Below are 15,915 nucleotides of genomic sequence, written 5' to 3' on the forward strand. Positions count from 1 at the left end.
ATATTCTATACCTCTGCCAGTGAAGGACAGCATTCCATATGCCTTCTTTACAACCTTGTCTACTTGAACTGCTGCCTTCAGGGACATGTGTACTTGTATGCCAAGATCTCTCACTTCATCTACACCTCTTAGTATATTCCCATTTATTGTGTAATCCCTGTAACTGTTTGACCTCCTTAAATGTATGACCTCACACTTCTCTAAGTTAAAATCCATCTGCCACTTTACCGCCCATTCCACCAACCCATCTTATTGTTTTGGAGATTATGGCTATCCTCTACACCATCCACTACTCGGCCAATCTTTGTGTCATCTGCAAATGTCCCAATCGTGCCCCCCCACGTTCAGGTCCAAATCGTTAATATATAACACAAACAGCAAAGGTCCCAACACCGAGCCCTGTGGAACACCACTTGAGACAACTTTCCATTCGCAAGGGCACCCTTCGACCTTTGTTGCCATTTGATGCTAAGCACTTGTATGGCCAATTCCGCGGTCAGTCAGAAACAAATTTCTCAAAGGGGCCTGAAACAGGTGCTTTGGGCACCAGTTTGTGCACCGTAAAAGCCCACTAATTACCAGCCGATCCAAAATGGTGGGTGGCACATTTCCAACGCAGAGTGAACATTTCATATTGGACCCCTGTATTGATTGGACTTTTCAGCTATTATCTGTCAGCTCACTGATACACACACAGGTATCTGCCATTATCATGGCAGCTTTTCCCAATGCTGTCATTACATGTTTCAAAGAGATTTTAAACCTTCTTCTCTGTTGTAAGGGTGGCCGGATTGCTACTTTTAATGATAGAGTTGATCTATAGGCATTTCTTTGGAGGAAACATTAAGTTTATTTACAAAATACTTAGCAGCAACTACACGTGTGCTTTCAACTCCAACTCTATCTCTACTTTGACTGCTGAGTTAGCCCTCACTACTCTCCTATTGGTTACTACAGATCATGTGATCTTCCTTAACAAGTATTATTCTTAAAGGTATATTACACATTAAACAAAACCATAAGTACTACATTCTCAATTGTAAACCACTTTAGAATGCCCAAGGCCTGATAACCTCCACACAAGAACTTGATGACAAAACATCATCTTAATTTCAATTCCATACTCATTATTTATTTAAAGTTACAAGAACACTGTGAACTAGAAAGTGCAGCAAAAATTAGTCACAGATAATAAATTGCTTCATGTTTTCAGTGGAGACTATTCACCAGAACTGGCTAAATAGGCTCTGAACATCATCAGCACTTATGATTTTCTTTTCATCTCCTTAGTACTAAAGTTAGAGTGACCCACTTCAGGCCTGAAGCTGAGTGAGTCTCCGTTTTAGTTTTACCTATCAGGCATACTGGCTCAGAGTTTGCTATGGGTGGTGAAGGACATTGCCACAAGAACATAAGAAATAGGAGTGGGAGTAGACCACATGGTCTATCGAGCCTGCTCTGCCATTCAACAAGATCTTGCCTGATCTTGAGTTTCAACTCCACTTTCCCATCTGCTCCCTATATCGCTTAATTCTCTGAAAGACCAAAGATTTGTCTACCCCAGCCTTCAATGTATTCACTGATGGAGCATTCACAACCCTCTGGGGTAGAGAATTCCAAAGATTCACAACCCTTTGAGTGATTAAGTAATTTCTCCTCATCTCAGTGCTGAATGATCGGCCCCTTATCCTCAGACTGTGTCCCCGTGTTTTAGATGCCCTGACCAGCGGTAAGAATTTTCCTGTGTCTACCCTTCAGAATTTTGTAAGTTTCAACGAGATCACCTCTCATTCTTCTAAACCCCAGAGAATATAAGCCCAATTTAGTCAGCCTCTCATCATAGGGGAACACCCTCATCCCAGGGGCCAATAACCTTCGCTGTGCCGGCTCCAACGCAAGTCTATCCTTTCTTAGACGCGGAGACCAAAACTGCACCCAGTATTCCAGATGTGGTCTTACCAAAACCAAACCAGAAACTTGTATGGGGTTTTGATGAGACCATACCTGGAAACGGTGTGCAGTTTTGGTCTTCAGAGACTGCATTTTATGGAGGGAGGTGGGCCGCTCGCAATCCTTGGAAGGAAAGTTGGCTGGAAGCTGACATGACTGGATCAAGCCCTGACAGCCATAACACTTGGGGGCGGGCTAAATTGGGTTGAGCTCTTCTCTGAGAGGAAATCCCGCCCTCGGGAACTGCTGGCCAATCGGACTGACGGGCAGCTCTAGTAGTCATGGCAACCGCCAGAGCTCCGTCGTGGGCAACACTGAAAACAGGTTAGAGCTTTGGTGTGAACTCACCTGGAGAATTGTGTACAGTTTTGGTCACCTTACCTAAGGAAAGATACACTTGCCTTTGGAGGCAGTTCGACAAAAGTTCACCGTACCGATTCCTGGGATGGGGGAGGGGTTGTCCTTTGAGGAAAGATCGTGGAGGCTGGGCCTATGTTCCCTGGAGTTCAGAAGAATGAAAGTTGATCTCATTGAAACGTACAAAATTCTTACAGGGCTTGACAGAGTAGATGAATGAAGGACGTTTCCCCTGGCTGGGGGATTTAGGGCCAGGAGACCCAGTCTCAGAACAAGGGGTAGGCCACTTAGGACTGAGATGCAGAGGAATTTTTTCACTCAGAGGGTGGTGAATCTTTGGAATTCTCTACCCCAGAGGGCTGTGGAGGCTCAGTCACTGAGTATGTTCAAGACAGAGATCGATAGATTTCTACACATAAAGACATCAACGGTAGAAGGATAGCGCAGGAAAATGGCATTGAGGAAGAAGATCAGCCATGATCAAGTTGAATGGCAGAGCAGGCTCAAGGGGCTGAATGGCCTCCACCTGCTCCTATTTCCTAAGCTTCTAAAACATGCCCAGCGAAAGCACTTTAAATCCAGCCCCATATCTAAGAAAGGATATAATTTGGGTTAGAGGCAGTACAGTGAATGTTTGTCCTGTGATAACAGGCCGGATAAATTGGGCCTAAACCCAGTCATTTCAGACTGAGATGAGGAGAAATTTCTTCACTGAGGGTGTTGTAAATCTTTTGAATTGTCTACTGCAGACGGTGTGGATGCTCTATCATTGATTATATTTGAGGTTGAGACAGAAAAATCTTTTGCCTCTCAGGGATCAAAGGACATAAGAATGTAAGAAAGAAATAGGAGCTATAGGCCAAATGGTCCCTCGAGTTTACTCTGCCATTCAACATGATCCTGGCTGATCTGATGGAAATAGCCGATCTTTAGGATTTTCACGGTGGCACCCCCTTCATTGGCCTGGAGGCAGTTTCCTTGTCCAATTAAGGGCGAAAGGTGGGCTCTCAAAGCTGGAGGGACAATCAGAGGACTTCCAGCTTGAGATGAGCAGTTGGTTGCAGCAGAGGGTAAGTAACTGAGAGGGTGCATCAGCGTGGAAGTGCTCTCAATAAACCTCTCAAAAGTTTAAATTAAAAACAGAAACAGCAGCCAGGCCATGTGGAGGGAGGGAGGGGAGGAGAGAATTCCCACTAAAGAGCAGCCTTTGGCTGTGCCACACTCAGACTGGCAGGGAGGATCTGCCAGCCTAGACCCTGGCCTGTCACTGGGTGCCCACCTCCAGGCAGTTAAACTGCCCTCGTCACACGGGGAAACCAGAGGCCGACTAGTTGGCCTCCTCTCACTTGAGTTAACAAGGTTCTTAATGAGCCTAATTGTCTATGAGTCTTGTGACAGGAAGTAGCATTGCTGGCCTTGAACACACGTTGGCAAAAATGGCCAGTGTTGGGGATGGGGTTGTGAAGCTGTCACGCCAGCTGGCACCAATATTTTCACGGCCCGTCCACCTCCATTCCCGGCCACTTGGGGCCTGAAGATTCAGGCCTTTATATCCTCCCTACAATTTGCTTTCCCAGCTACCTTTTGTATCATCTGCAAATTGAGCTACCATTCACTCGATCCTTTCATCCAAGTCATTAATATGGACTGTAAATAGTCGAGGGCCCGGCACTGATACCTGTGGCAACTCATTAGTTACAGTTTACCAACCACTAAATGACACAATTGCCCTGACTCTCTGTTACCAGCTGGTTAGCCAATTCTCTATTCATGCTAATATTTTACCCCCAACACCATGAGGTCTTAAATAAAAACAGAAAAGGCTGCTCATCCAACCCTTAAGGTTGGCGGGGGGGTGGGGGTGGGGTGGGGGGGGGTGGTGGCGGCCACGGTTGAAGAAGCCCTGGCGGCCTTTGCATTTTTCATGAAACCTCATCCACGGGCGGGATGATGTTTCATGAAGTATTGTAAAATCTAATAAAAATTTTAACATTCATTCTTTGACATGTCCCAGCTCACGTGACAATGTCACATGAGGGGACATGTTTTAAGAGTTTTTTTTTCCTCCTTTATTTAAATTTTAAATCTCCTCAGGGAGATTTCTGTGTTCTTCCACACACATGCATAGCACTTCCAGGCGAGCACGGTGATGGGCGGGCCTTAATTGGCAGCGCGGCCCTGATCGGGGGCACCGATCGGGTTCACCCCTGCCCCTGCCCTTGCCCACCCCTGCACAACTGCCCCCCCCCCCACCCCCGCCGACAGGGGGCAAATTTTTCCCTATATCTTTGTTGAGAATTATGAAATATCTCCTTAAATGACTACCAGTGCTCATCTGCCAGCTCCTGGCCTCCTGCATCGTGATACCGTTGCCAGTTTTCTCATTCTCCCTGCAGTCCTTGCTCTCATCCACATCGGCTGCAAGAGCCTCATGCCTGTTGGACAAGTGTGAGGGCGGAGGTTCCTCCATCGTAACCTCCGAATCCTCACGTCTGCCTCAATTGTAGTCACACCCTCCAGTCCCTGGCCACAGAGCTTGGCCAGGATTTTCCCCTTCGGCGATTTGGGGGCGGGGCCCGCTCGCCGAGGTGAAAAAGAGACGGGATGACTTCGGGAGGAATCCCCGATGTCATCCTGGTCCCTTTAAATCTTAAGGAAGGCCGGCGGACAGTGAAATCAGCTGTCCGCCGGCTGACCTGTCAATGGCCAATTAAGGCCATTGACAAACTCATTAAGATAGTTAAATCCTCTGCCCGGCCAACCTTAAGGCTGGTGGACAGGCCAAAAGCCCCAGCGGCCTGTAGATTATTAATGGAACTTCATCCACTGGCGGGATGAAGGTTCATTACCGTTTTGTAAAAATTTAATAAATTTTATGAGTTTGTTATCAACATGTCCCATCTCGTGTGACATTGTCACATGAGGGGGACATGTCAATAATTTTAAAATGTCTCTATTTTTTGACTTTGCTTAACTTTCACTAAACTCCCTGAGACAGGACTTTGCCTCAGGGAGCAGTGCGCACTTTGACAGTTGGGGATTCCCTCTCCCCCTGGAACAGGAAGCGCATAGTGCTTCCTGTCGGGCAGGTCGCTGGGCAGACCTTAGGCCCGCCCAGTCAAAATGGCGGCAGGCCCCGTTTTGCCAGCAGGGTTCAGCACCCTGCCCGCCGCCGAGCCGGTGGGGTCCGCCCGCCAGCCAAGGGCTAAATTCTGCCCCATAATCTGAAGTACTTAACCTAATAATCATGACTGTCTCCTGAAAAAGAGCATTCAGTTGAATTTCTCCCTTCCTGGTATATCGCAGTATCCAAAGCTTGGACTCCAGCTCATCAACTCTGAGTCAATGTTGCTTGAGCTGCAGATACTTATTATTGATGTAGTTGTTGTAGAACACAGAGGTGCCCAACAACTCTCACATGCTACAGCTGCAACACATCACACACCCTGCCATCTCTATTGCATTTTATTTAACTAATTAAAGTTTTCAAATTCAGAAATTCCCCTTACCTGTCTATTTATACTTTTTAACCTATGCAATAACTTTACTAAATTTATTAAGTTCAGCGATATGCTTTTGGTGTTTACTGTAGCTTAGCCCACAGCGCTCATGTGGGCTAAGCTACAGCAATTGATCTAACCCTCTGAGCTTTTTTTATGACAAATACAGGTTAAAGGCAAGGTGCAGGGGGATTCAAATTGCACCGGGATTTTTCGCTCTTCATGTGCTCTGTAGGTACAGAGGACGAGCCATTTGTATGTCACTTTTCCATGGTTTCCATGGGTCTTGCAGCAAGGTTATGATGGAGGATTGGGAAATACCAGTAGAAACTTTCCTGATATTGCTTTCCCCTCTCTAACCATGAGCAACACCAGAGCAGGTACGCCAGTCCATCCAAGAATTGCATGTTTTTCATTCCCTGTACTGTCCTGAAAATCACATTTCGGAATGCGCACATTTACATGAAGTCTTTTGAGCCGGAAAATCAGATGTTTGAAGGTGGCCATTTCCAAGGAGGACCACAGACTAAAGCTGGATCTCTTCTGTCAGAAGATGCTTGTGAGATCTCACCTTCAGTGCCTACTCTTAACACTTCCTGATCACCCTACTTTATACACCTGATCATCCACCATGAATCATACAGTAATCGCATTTCGTTATTCCTTTACTGACCATGCTTCTTTATAGATTTTTTGCTCGTCTATAATAGGAAGAGTTATACCTTTGGTCTCACACAGGTCACAAATGGCCTGTTCCAATTACCTGATGATTTTCAGTAGTGAGGTAAACCCCACATTCTTAATTTAACTTAAGACATTAGCTTGCGGCTCATAAATTCAGAGGAAGTTATGTTGCCACATTTACCTGGTTGTTGATTAGTAAGTTCTCAAGTAAATTAGATCATACATTAAGGACACACACAAGAAATTATGAGTGAATATGCTCAGATTTCGAGCCTCATATGATTTAGAAGTAGGGCAGTAACACTGCGCAGCCAATTCTGAAACTCATGCCCTCTGTCCTGCGAGGCTGTAGAGACTGCCAAAACTTCCTTATAATCTCCAGAAGTGTACCTTAGCAATTAAAAAAAATGAAAACTAACAGGACTTCTGTCATGAATTATCAGCCCAATTTATTTCACGGGACAAAAATGATTCCCAGAAACAATTCACAGCCAAATATTGCTTATCTGCTCATGTCTTTCCAATCTCTGCATGACATATGAGAGACTTATTGGCAGTTTTGATTCAGTGAAGCACAACAGTAAAATATGAATCAATTGGTTTATAAACTATGCCCTGTATCAAGGATGAAAACAATTCCAAAAATGTTTGCCATGAGACCAAATCAGGAATGCTCAGAGGTGACAGGGGGTTTCCTTTGGAACACTGATTGAAGTGTCCATAGAGGTTAAGCATGGCTCAATACCAGTACCGCAACATTGACGTGTTATCATACAGGCTCAAATCCACAGCAAATTAAACGCTCACAGTTCAGAAGCAGCTGGCAACACTGCTATAGAGTTTGCGGCTGTCTTGCTTATCTTCATTCAATGTGGCAACAACTTAAGACTTAGGCTGTCGCAGTAGCAGCGGCATTGACGTTCTGATTTACACCCACATCAAAATGTTGCTGCGCAAATCCAAAATCAAGACCCAGCCTTACTTTACAGTGAAATCTGAATCTACCTCATGCTGGATCAGAATCGTGCAGCATAAAGAAAGCCGTTCACCGTGTTTTTAACCAGCCCTTGGAAAGAGCTAAAAGCAAAAAAAAACTGCGGATGCTGGAAATCCAAAACAAAAATAAAAATATCTGGAAAAGCTCAGCAGGTCTGGCAGCGTCGGCGGAGAAGAAAAGAGTTGACGTTTCGAGTCCTCATGACCCTTCGACAGAACTTTCTGTCGAAGGGTCATGAGGACTCGAAACGTCAACTCTTTTCTTCTCCGCCGATGCTGCCAGACCTGCTGAGTTTTTCCAGGTAATTCTGTTTTTGTTTTGGATTTCCAGCATCTGCAGTTTTTTGTTTTTATATCTGCGGAGAGGAACACAGTTAATGTTTCGAGTCCCATATGACTCTTCAACAGAACCAAGTAAAAAGCTGTCTGGGACTTAGACTGACAAAAGAGCCAAAGATGACATGAGGAATAACTTCTATTCCAAATGAGATTCCAAACCTTGGAACTCCCTTCCTAACAGCACTGTGGATGTACCTACACCACATGGACTGCAGGGGTTCAAGAAGGCAGCTCACCATCACCTTCTAAAGGGCAACCAGGGATGGGCAATAAATGCTGGCCCAGCCAGCTAAGCCCACATCCTGTGAATTAATACAAAAAAAAGTGAATGGTTATGATATGGATTGCACTGCCCGACAGGATGGTGGAGGCAAATTTAATAGTAACTTTCTAATGAGCATCTGAGGGGAAAAATCTGCAAGGCTACGGGGAAAGAGCGGGGAAACAGGACTAAACAAATTGCTCTTGCAAAGAGCCATCATGATGGGTCAACAGGCCTGCTTCTGTGTTGTAAACATTCTATAATTCATCTCACCACCTCCCCCACCCAAGTCGTTTTGCATAGCCCTGGGAAATCTTCCTTCATAAGTATTTATTCCATTCCCTTTTGAAAGAATCTGCTTCCACCATCCATCCAGACAATTCAGTCCATATCATAAAACTTACTGTGTTAGGAACGCTCTTATACGAACTGTCCCATAACCTTGTATCATAAAAGTCAGGTACTACCGCATACTGAGGTGAAAACGGTGGAGTGGAATGAAAAATCAGAGCAGATTAAAATGTAGTGATATTAATCTTTGGTTGAATTAAGTATTACAAATGTAGGAGTTTTGTACAGTGAACCCATTTCCATTGGGAAGAGGCCAGCAATGGTTATAGAGATTCACTTAGCATAATTGGTATTTCTAGGGGTGGGATGGGCCACATATATCATTAAAACAGAAAAGCCAACAACCCAAGACATTTTAGACCAGTAAAAAGATCTTCGGAGAACACAACACCTACCAACTTTATAGTGCACACAGCCTTCCAAATCGCCAACCGAGACCCATCCTTGCTTTTTTTCCACTTCAGGATCATTGCGTAAGATTTTGTTCCTAAGCCATGACAAGTAGTAAACTCGCAGCTTGTTCTTTTTACCTGTGGGGTGGAACAACATAACAATGAACACTCGTGCCCTGAGGCTGACCTGCATCTTACAAGCGGAGTAACACGCCATATTCAAAATGGGATTCATTGCTGACAGACTCCTGTCTGTGCATCCCCGGGGAAACGCATGTGGAGGGAAGTGATCGGCCCCTTTACATACCGCAAAGTGATCACCAACGGTAGGCTGGTGAGGCAACCCTCGTGAAGATCTCCCAGGTGTATTTTTTTGGCAGTGTCTCCAGGGGTAACACTGTTGGGGCATCTTTTTGTGCGTGGCAGCCATCATAAAACCAGGAATGAAGGTCGTCGGAAAATTAAGGCACAAATTGCACCATTTACACCCCAATCATGGTGAGGGTGTGATACAGTTCACTCAGAGTCTGTGGCAACAGGAACTTTTACATGCATGTTGTAGCCTGGAGCTATGGGTCGTAGAGGCTCCAATGTTCCTTCCATCACATGGCTGGCCAGGAATCTCCCCCGCTTTTCCTGCCTGCCATTGGTTTGCGTTAGAAGAGGTTGCAGACCGATACAAACCTGTTTGGCCATGTTGTGAATGCATCTTCCACAACCATCAAGTCCTAGGGTGGGACTCAAACCCAGAGCTTCTCGCTCAGAGGCAGGGACCTCCAACATAACAAGGAAAGCGCTGAGGAAACCATGTCACAGTGTAACCTGAGCAGACATTACAGTAACAGAGGTGAGGCTTCCACTCATGTTTGTTCATCAGCTTCAAATCTATCTATTGACTATTGTAAATTATTGACTATCCTACTCCATTTATATGTTCCCCACACGCATCCACCATATTGGTACTGTTGGAAAGCAGCATCCAATCTTGTAATCTCAGTATTAATGTCATTCAACTCCGCGTTTTTATAGTGCAGAGGCCAGAAATTAACACATAACCAAAAGGCTGTCTTCATGTCTGCGTAGACAAATCTGCCCTGTAATCACGTGACCAAAATTGTAACTTAGATTTTAGCTCAGGAAAATTACATATAAGGGGGAGTTAGGTAAACACTGGAGGAAGAAAGGAATGGAAGGTTATGCTGACAGGTCAGATGAAGAGGTGTTGAGTGGGGGGGGGGGATTCGAGTGGAGCATAAACACTGGCATGAACCAGTTGGGCTGACTGCGCTGTAAATTCAATGTGCTTTGGTTTTTGGTGGGTGAGGGATGTGGAATGGAAAACGTGGGGCCTGCTCGCTCCTGCACTCTCAGTGCAGCCGAGCAAACCTTGGGACGGCCCCGTTAGTGGCTGCCCTGAGGGGAGGTGGCCAATTAGTGATGCAAAGGGAGGCTCTGCACCCAATCGGGGTATCTAGGCTGGGACGTCATGTGGGGTTTCTCCCACCATGTTCTGTCTTTATTTCGGCTTGGCTAAAGAGCTAGGTTTTAAGACAGAGTGAGATGGAAAAGCTGTGAGGTTGAGGGGGAAAATTCCAGAATTTAGGGTCCAGCTGATGGCACAGCCATTGGACGAATGATGTTAGTGGTGCAGAAGATAAAATCCCCTAAAGATTTTTTTCTTTCCTCTTGTAATTCATGCCAGTGTATTTTTACAGTGCCTGAAATTATCCAAATTTTACAGCCTCCTCCAGTTATAAACCCAAGCTGACGTGAGTATAACGCAAGAAACATTCTTCGGTCCTCCAACATTTGGCCTCCTTAATGTCATTTCTCCCCCCTCCCCCCACCCCCTCACCCCCCACCTACTTCATCCTGGGTGACGAAGCTTTTAATCATGTCACCCTTACTCTCCAAAAATCTTCCCTTCCCCCCTCTTTTCCTTGTTACTCTCCCCCCCACTGATTTTAAATTTTTCAGCTGCCATGAGGGGCCTTTGACTCATGTTCTCTGGATCAATAGCCCAGTAACACTGCCATTACACAACTGTGTCGTCCAATGAGGAGGAAGAGAAGCGAAGAGATGACCAAAATCAACCTCAGTGAGATCAGATTTGAGAATACTTTTAGCAATGGAGAGAGAGAGAGAGAGAGAGAGGCAACAGCAAAATGCCAAAAAATCCGCAGGCGCTGGGAATCAGAAAGAGAAAATCCTGAAAACATTCGGTTGGTGATCTGGCACCTGAATGGACAAGTTAGTGCTTCATCTGTGAAGATCCACAATTGAATCACTAACTTGTCCACTTTCAACTAACTAACACAAGTTCCCACTGAGTCTCAGACCTCTAAATCTTAACATAGTTCTGGTCTGAGCTAAGTGGCAGGCCTAACAGACTCATTCTGATCCCAACTATCACTATCAATTCATCTGCTGGCATTCGTTTCCTACTTGCGCATTATCACAGTGACTAACAACCGCTACACAGTAAGGCTGATTGCACATTGGTCTGCAGCCACAATGCTACGCTCGATGGGAATTTGTACTTGTAACCTTGGTGTTCTGTTTGATTATTCCTTGTTTGATTGTTTTGCAGCGTCTAAGCCCAGTGGTGTGCAGCCCCACCTGCTGGTCAGAATGCAGTGGTGCCGATATAGTGGAAACCACAGTTTCTATCTCTAATCACAACTTCTTCATGATGAATACGAACTAGAAACAACGACAAAAAACAACATTCCCAGGATTATTCTTAACTTTTAGATTTTGCCTTTTATGTATTTTTTTTTTAAAGAGAGACATTTTATATTAAAAGGGCTTCCACTCAGAAAGGATTAGCTGATAACATGTTACTGCAGAGACGCCCATAATAACTGACTCAGAAGAGGCAGCAAACACTCCCTGTTAGATCTAGCCTTGAGAAGGCACCTGCCACAGATCTTGAGAATTTGGGAGCATGAGTCAAGTCCTGGGGAATGATTCTTGTTAAAACTGAAGTTGAGTTAACTGGATGAGGTAATACTTTGTACCAGAGTGAAAAAAAGTGGCTTAGAATAGATACTGCAGAATTTGGCAAGGTTCAGCCAGCACATTCTCGAGTGCGAACCTGTGATGCAGCGGGTTTTCCGGACTTGTAACCTATCGCCCAAGGATATTTGTGGTTAATAACAACAGAAAATGCTGGAAAAATTCAGCAAGTCTGGCAGCATCTGCGGAAATAGAAACAGGGTTAACGTTTCGAGTCCGTGTGGTTAGTCGTTTGGTAACACAGAACTTGAACATGGCGGAAAACAGAGACCTTTTGTTGAAGCTTTTCGTCTTGCACTCATCAGGACAATTCACAAGGAAATGCCATTGTCAGTGGAAACAGCATTTCTATACTGAATGAGAAGAGAGTGCTGGCTGGTTGGCAAGTGGAGTCTGTCTGGTAGAGGCGTTGCCACGGAGAATGCTCCATTTAATGGCTATCACTTATCTTGTTTAGCTGAAACAGGTGCAATGTGTGTATGTGTTCTTTCTGTTTGTAAAGAACTGGCCCCTGCGTATTAATATATGTAGCTTCTAGCACACGCAAATGTGCCAGACTGTGAGCCCAAGTGACAATCTTAAATTAGTTCTCCGCGTAATTCTTAGCACTGAGGATTATTTAGTAAATGTTGGTCAAGCGTGGAATCACATCTAATGTTGGACACTGTGGCCTGAATTTATCCGTCGGCGATTTGGGGGCGGGGCCTGCTTGCCAATGGGAAAATAATGCTGGATGACTTTGGGAGGAGCCCCCAATGTCATCCTGATCCCTTTTTAAATTTTTAAGAAGGCGGGCGGACAGTTGATTTCGCTGTCCGCCCGCCGACCTGTCACTAGCCAATTGAGGCCATTGACAGGATAATTAAGATAATTAAAGACCTGCCTGTTCAACCTTAAGGCTGGAGGGCAGGCCAAGGGCCCCAGTGGACTCCAGATTATTCATGAAACCTCATCCACTGGCCGGATGAGGTTTCATGTCTATTTTTAAAAACTTTAATAAACTTTATGTGATATTTATTCACAAATCCCATCTCGTGTGACATTGTCACATGAGGGGGACCGTTTAATAATTTTTAAATTTTTCTATTTTTAATCTATTCTGGACTGCCACTGATCTCCCTGACGTGCGTGAAAGAGCGCACTTTGACAGCTGGGGATTCCCTACCCTCCCCCTCCCCACACGCACAGGAAGTGCATAGCGCTTCCTGTCGGGCATGCCGCTGGGCGGGACCTTAATTGGCCCGCCCACTCAAAATGGCGGCAGGCCCCATTTCGGCGGCGGGGGTCGGCTGTCCGCCCACCACCAAGCCGGTGGGGCCCACACGCCATCCGAGGGCTAAATTCTGCCCTGTGTTTGGGTTTTGCAAGCACGGGCTGGTTGGGTAGGATCTGTACCTCAGCCACTGCGAACAGTAGAAGGGACATACTGTTTGAAACGATCTGCCAGTCTTAGGGACGTACGGCCTACATACCTAACATTGCCTTGGCACAGAAACCCGGATACCACATTATTCATCTGTGCCATAGGCAGAACATCTTTTTGGCTTGGCAGCAGCACCCTGTTAGTGGTGAATACCACTTGCCAGTGGGCAAGTTGTTGACTGTGTTGCTCCATCTGTGTATTAAAGTCTGTTGAGGGCCATTAGTTTTTGAGGACCAGGTGTGTGCTGGTGCAGTAAATGCTTTTAAGGAGGGAAGGAAAGAACAGGATCAATAAAACAAAATAAGTGTGAGCCTCAGCTCCTGCTTGCCTGCCATTTTAAATCTCCATCCCACTCCCATTCTGACCTCCCTGTCCTTGGTCTGCCAAACTGTTCCAGTGAAGCTCGAGGAACAGGACCTCGCTTTCAATTAGTTATTTGTACAACCTTTTCAACTGAAAATTGAATTCAGCAATTTCAGATCAGAATTTCTGCCCCAATATTTCCAGACAGCAGGTATTGGAAATAACTCGTTTGTTCATTTGAATCCCTCCTGCTTTCCACCCTATCACAGACCTTCCCTTTCGACCTTTCCCCTCTCCCTTTCTCTGCCTCTGGACTTGCTTCAAACCCGTTACGTCTCTAACTCATTGCAGCTCTGATGAAGGATCATTGACCCGAAAGGTGAACCCTGTTTCTCTCTCCGGGTGATGCTGCTTGTGCGCTTGCAGCATTTTTGTGTTTATCTATCAGCCAAGCCAGGTTTGCTTCATGTGGCTCTTGCTGCTCGGTGACACAGCTTGCATGAGCAAAGGCCTAGGGAAGCAGGAGATGGCACGAGGCTGAGGGCAGCAGGCACCGCAAGCCGGAAGAAGGGGAAGGACCAAGAGAAGAAGTGATGAAAATATGGATAAAAGTAAATTCGTAAAATTACGCAAAAGGTGCGACATTTTTGTTTCGTGGGGCGATAGCAGGGGAAAGAAAGTTACAAGCAAATATAAAGACATTAAAAGAAACAGGAAGTCTGGCATTTACACTGTCCCTTTCCCAACCTCAGGATATCCTGAAGCATTACACAGCCAATGAAGTACTTCTGAAACGTGTTTACTAACATCAGGAAGAACATCAATAAAAATTAAGCAGGCGAAAAGAGATAGACAACTGAAGGAAAACAAAATTGACCAGGCAAGTTCTATATGCAAAGGAAAAGGAAAGATGGGTGAGCAGATGAGTTGGGTAATTAATCAGCAAAGTGGTGCAACCATCCCACTTCTGACAAATCTTTCTCACTGAATTTATGGACGGTGAGGTGGCCGAGAGGTTAAGATGATGGACTGGCTAATCCACTGCACTCTGCGTGTGTGGGTTCGAATCCCACCATCGAAGTTGGGCAGTGGGAAACTCAATCCTTAGAGCTAACTGGAGTTGTTCCATGTTGAGTGGAATGCCTGAGGAGGTGGCTGCAGCTAAGGGTGGCGTGTCTCGCAAGGTGTCAAAGCAGTTGCTGACTGGAGCTGCTCAAGCCAGAGGAAATCTCTCAGGCAGCGCTAGTCCACTTACGTGTACAGGGTGCTGACCCACACCTGCCCTTCCACCACCCGATGTTAGTAAATATGCTTCAGAAGTACTTGGTGGTGGAAGGGCAGGCGTTGGTCTTGTCCAAGGCCATGAGCGTCATGAAATCCTTCGTTGTTGACATTTTCGAGTGCATCGCCTCCAAGGCTTTGCACCTCATTCATTGCAACAAGCGCTACGTCATCCAGGCCAGGGAGATCCAGAGCGCCGTCCGTCTCAAGCTGCCAGGGGAACTGGCCAAACACGGTGCCCCCAAAGGCACCAAATCCACCAACTCCGTTTAGGTCGATTATTCTAAAGATTATAATGACGGCACTCACTCTCTTAGGTAACTAAAATTGTTTCCAGGATAAGGGGGACTGTCTCTGGGAAGGCCGCTGCAGCACAACCGAGCAGTGAAATTAGCGCAGAACGTAGAAACAAGCATCATGGACCATGTAGACGAGCAACAGGGAAATGGGTGCGATGGCAAGGGAAGGCAGGAGACAGTAAAGGATCTGAAGCCAAACACTTTGATAAAAGGTATCCCACGGTGACTAGGAACTTAGCGCGTGGAAAAGTAGTGGATCTGGTTTTTGGCAGCATTTGGAATCATAGGGCAGAACCTTAACATCTTCGACGATTTCCTGAAATCGGGATCAAGAGCAGGTTCCGACCCTGCTAGTGATACCTGACTGCCCTCCTGCATGAGCTTACCGAATGTGGGGGGAGGGGATGCAATCAAGAGGCACCCGTGGGAGGGTCCACGGCATTGTCCTGCTGGAAGCCCCACCGAGAGACGTGGGTGCTGCTGCGACAGGTAGGAAAGCGGGAGGGCACCTCAAGATGGAGGCGCCCTTGGAAAGTGAGTCAAATTATTCAAATTATTTGCGGCCACAGCTGCCGGGCCACCATGGAGGAGCGAGACCTCCTCCATAGGCTGATGTGGGGCTGCCACTATAACCCTGTGGCTCTGGGGGACAGGATAAATAAAGGCGGCTTCGTTAGCATCCTGGCTTGGTGCTGGGAGGCCACTGCCAGGGGCTGGCCAGGTTTTGTAAGATCTCGGCAGCTTCCCCAGTCTGGCCCCA

At 46.1% G+C, this 15,915-nt stretch overlaps 1 protein-coding gene across 7 annotated transcripts in view; it reads right to left on the reverse strand.

Annotated features, from left to right (window-relative positions):
• The window catches only part of si:zfos-2326c3.2 (mitogen-activated protein kinase kinase kinase kinase 4), a 280,244-nt gene that overhangs the window by 28,037 nt on the left and 236,292 nt on the right, over positions 1-15,915 (reverse strand). For all 7 annotated transcript variants that reach the window (XM_041195370.1, XM_041195371.1, XM_041195368.1 and 4 more), the window contains one exon: positions 8,835-8,969. In XM_041195370.1, coding sequence (XP_041051304.1) covers positions 8,835-8,969 — 135 coding nt within the window. The remainder of the gene's footprint in view (positions 1-8,834; positions 8,970-15,915) is intronic.

Source organism: Carcharodon carcharias, chromosome 9 (assembly GCF_017639515.1).
Source record: "Carcharodon carcharias isolate sCarCar2 chromosome 9, sCarCar2.pri, whole genome shotgun sequence".
Classification (NCBI taxonomy): Eukaryota; Metazoa; Chordata; class Chondrichthyes; order Lamniformes; family Lamnidae; genus Carcharodon; species Carcharodon carcharias.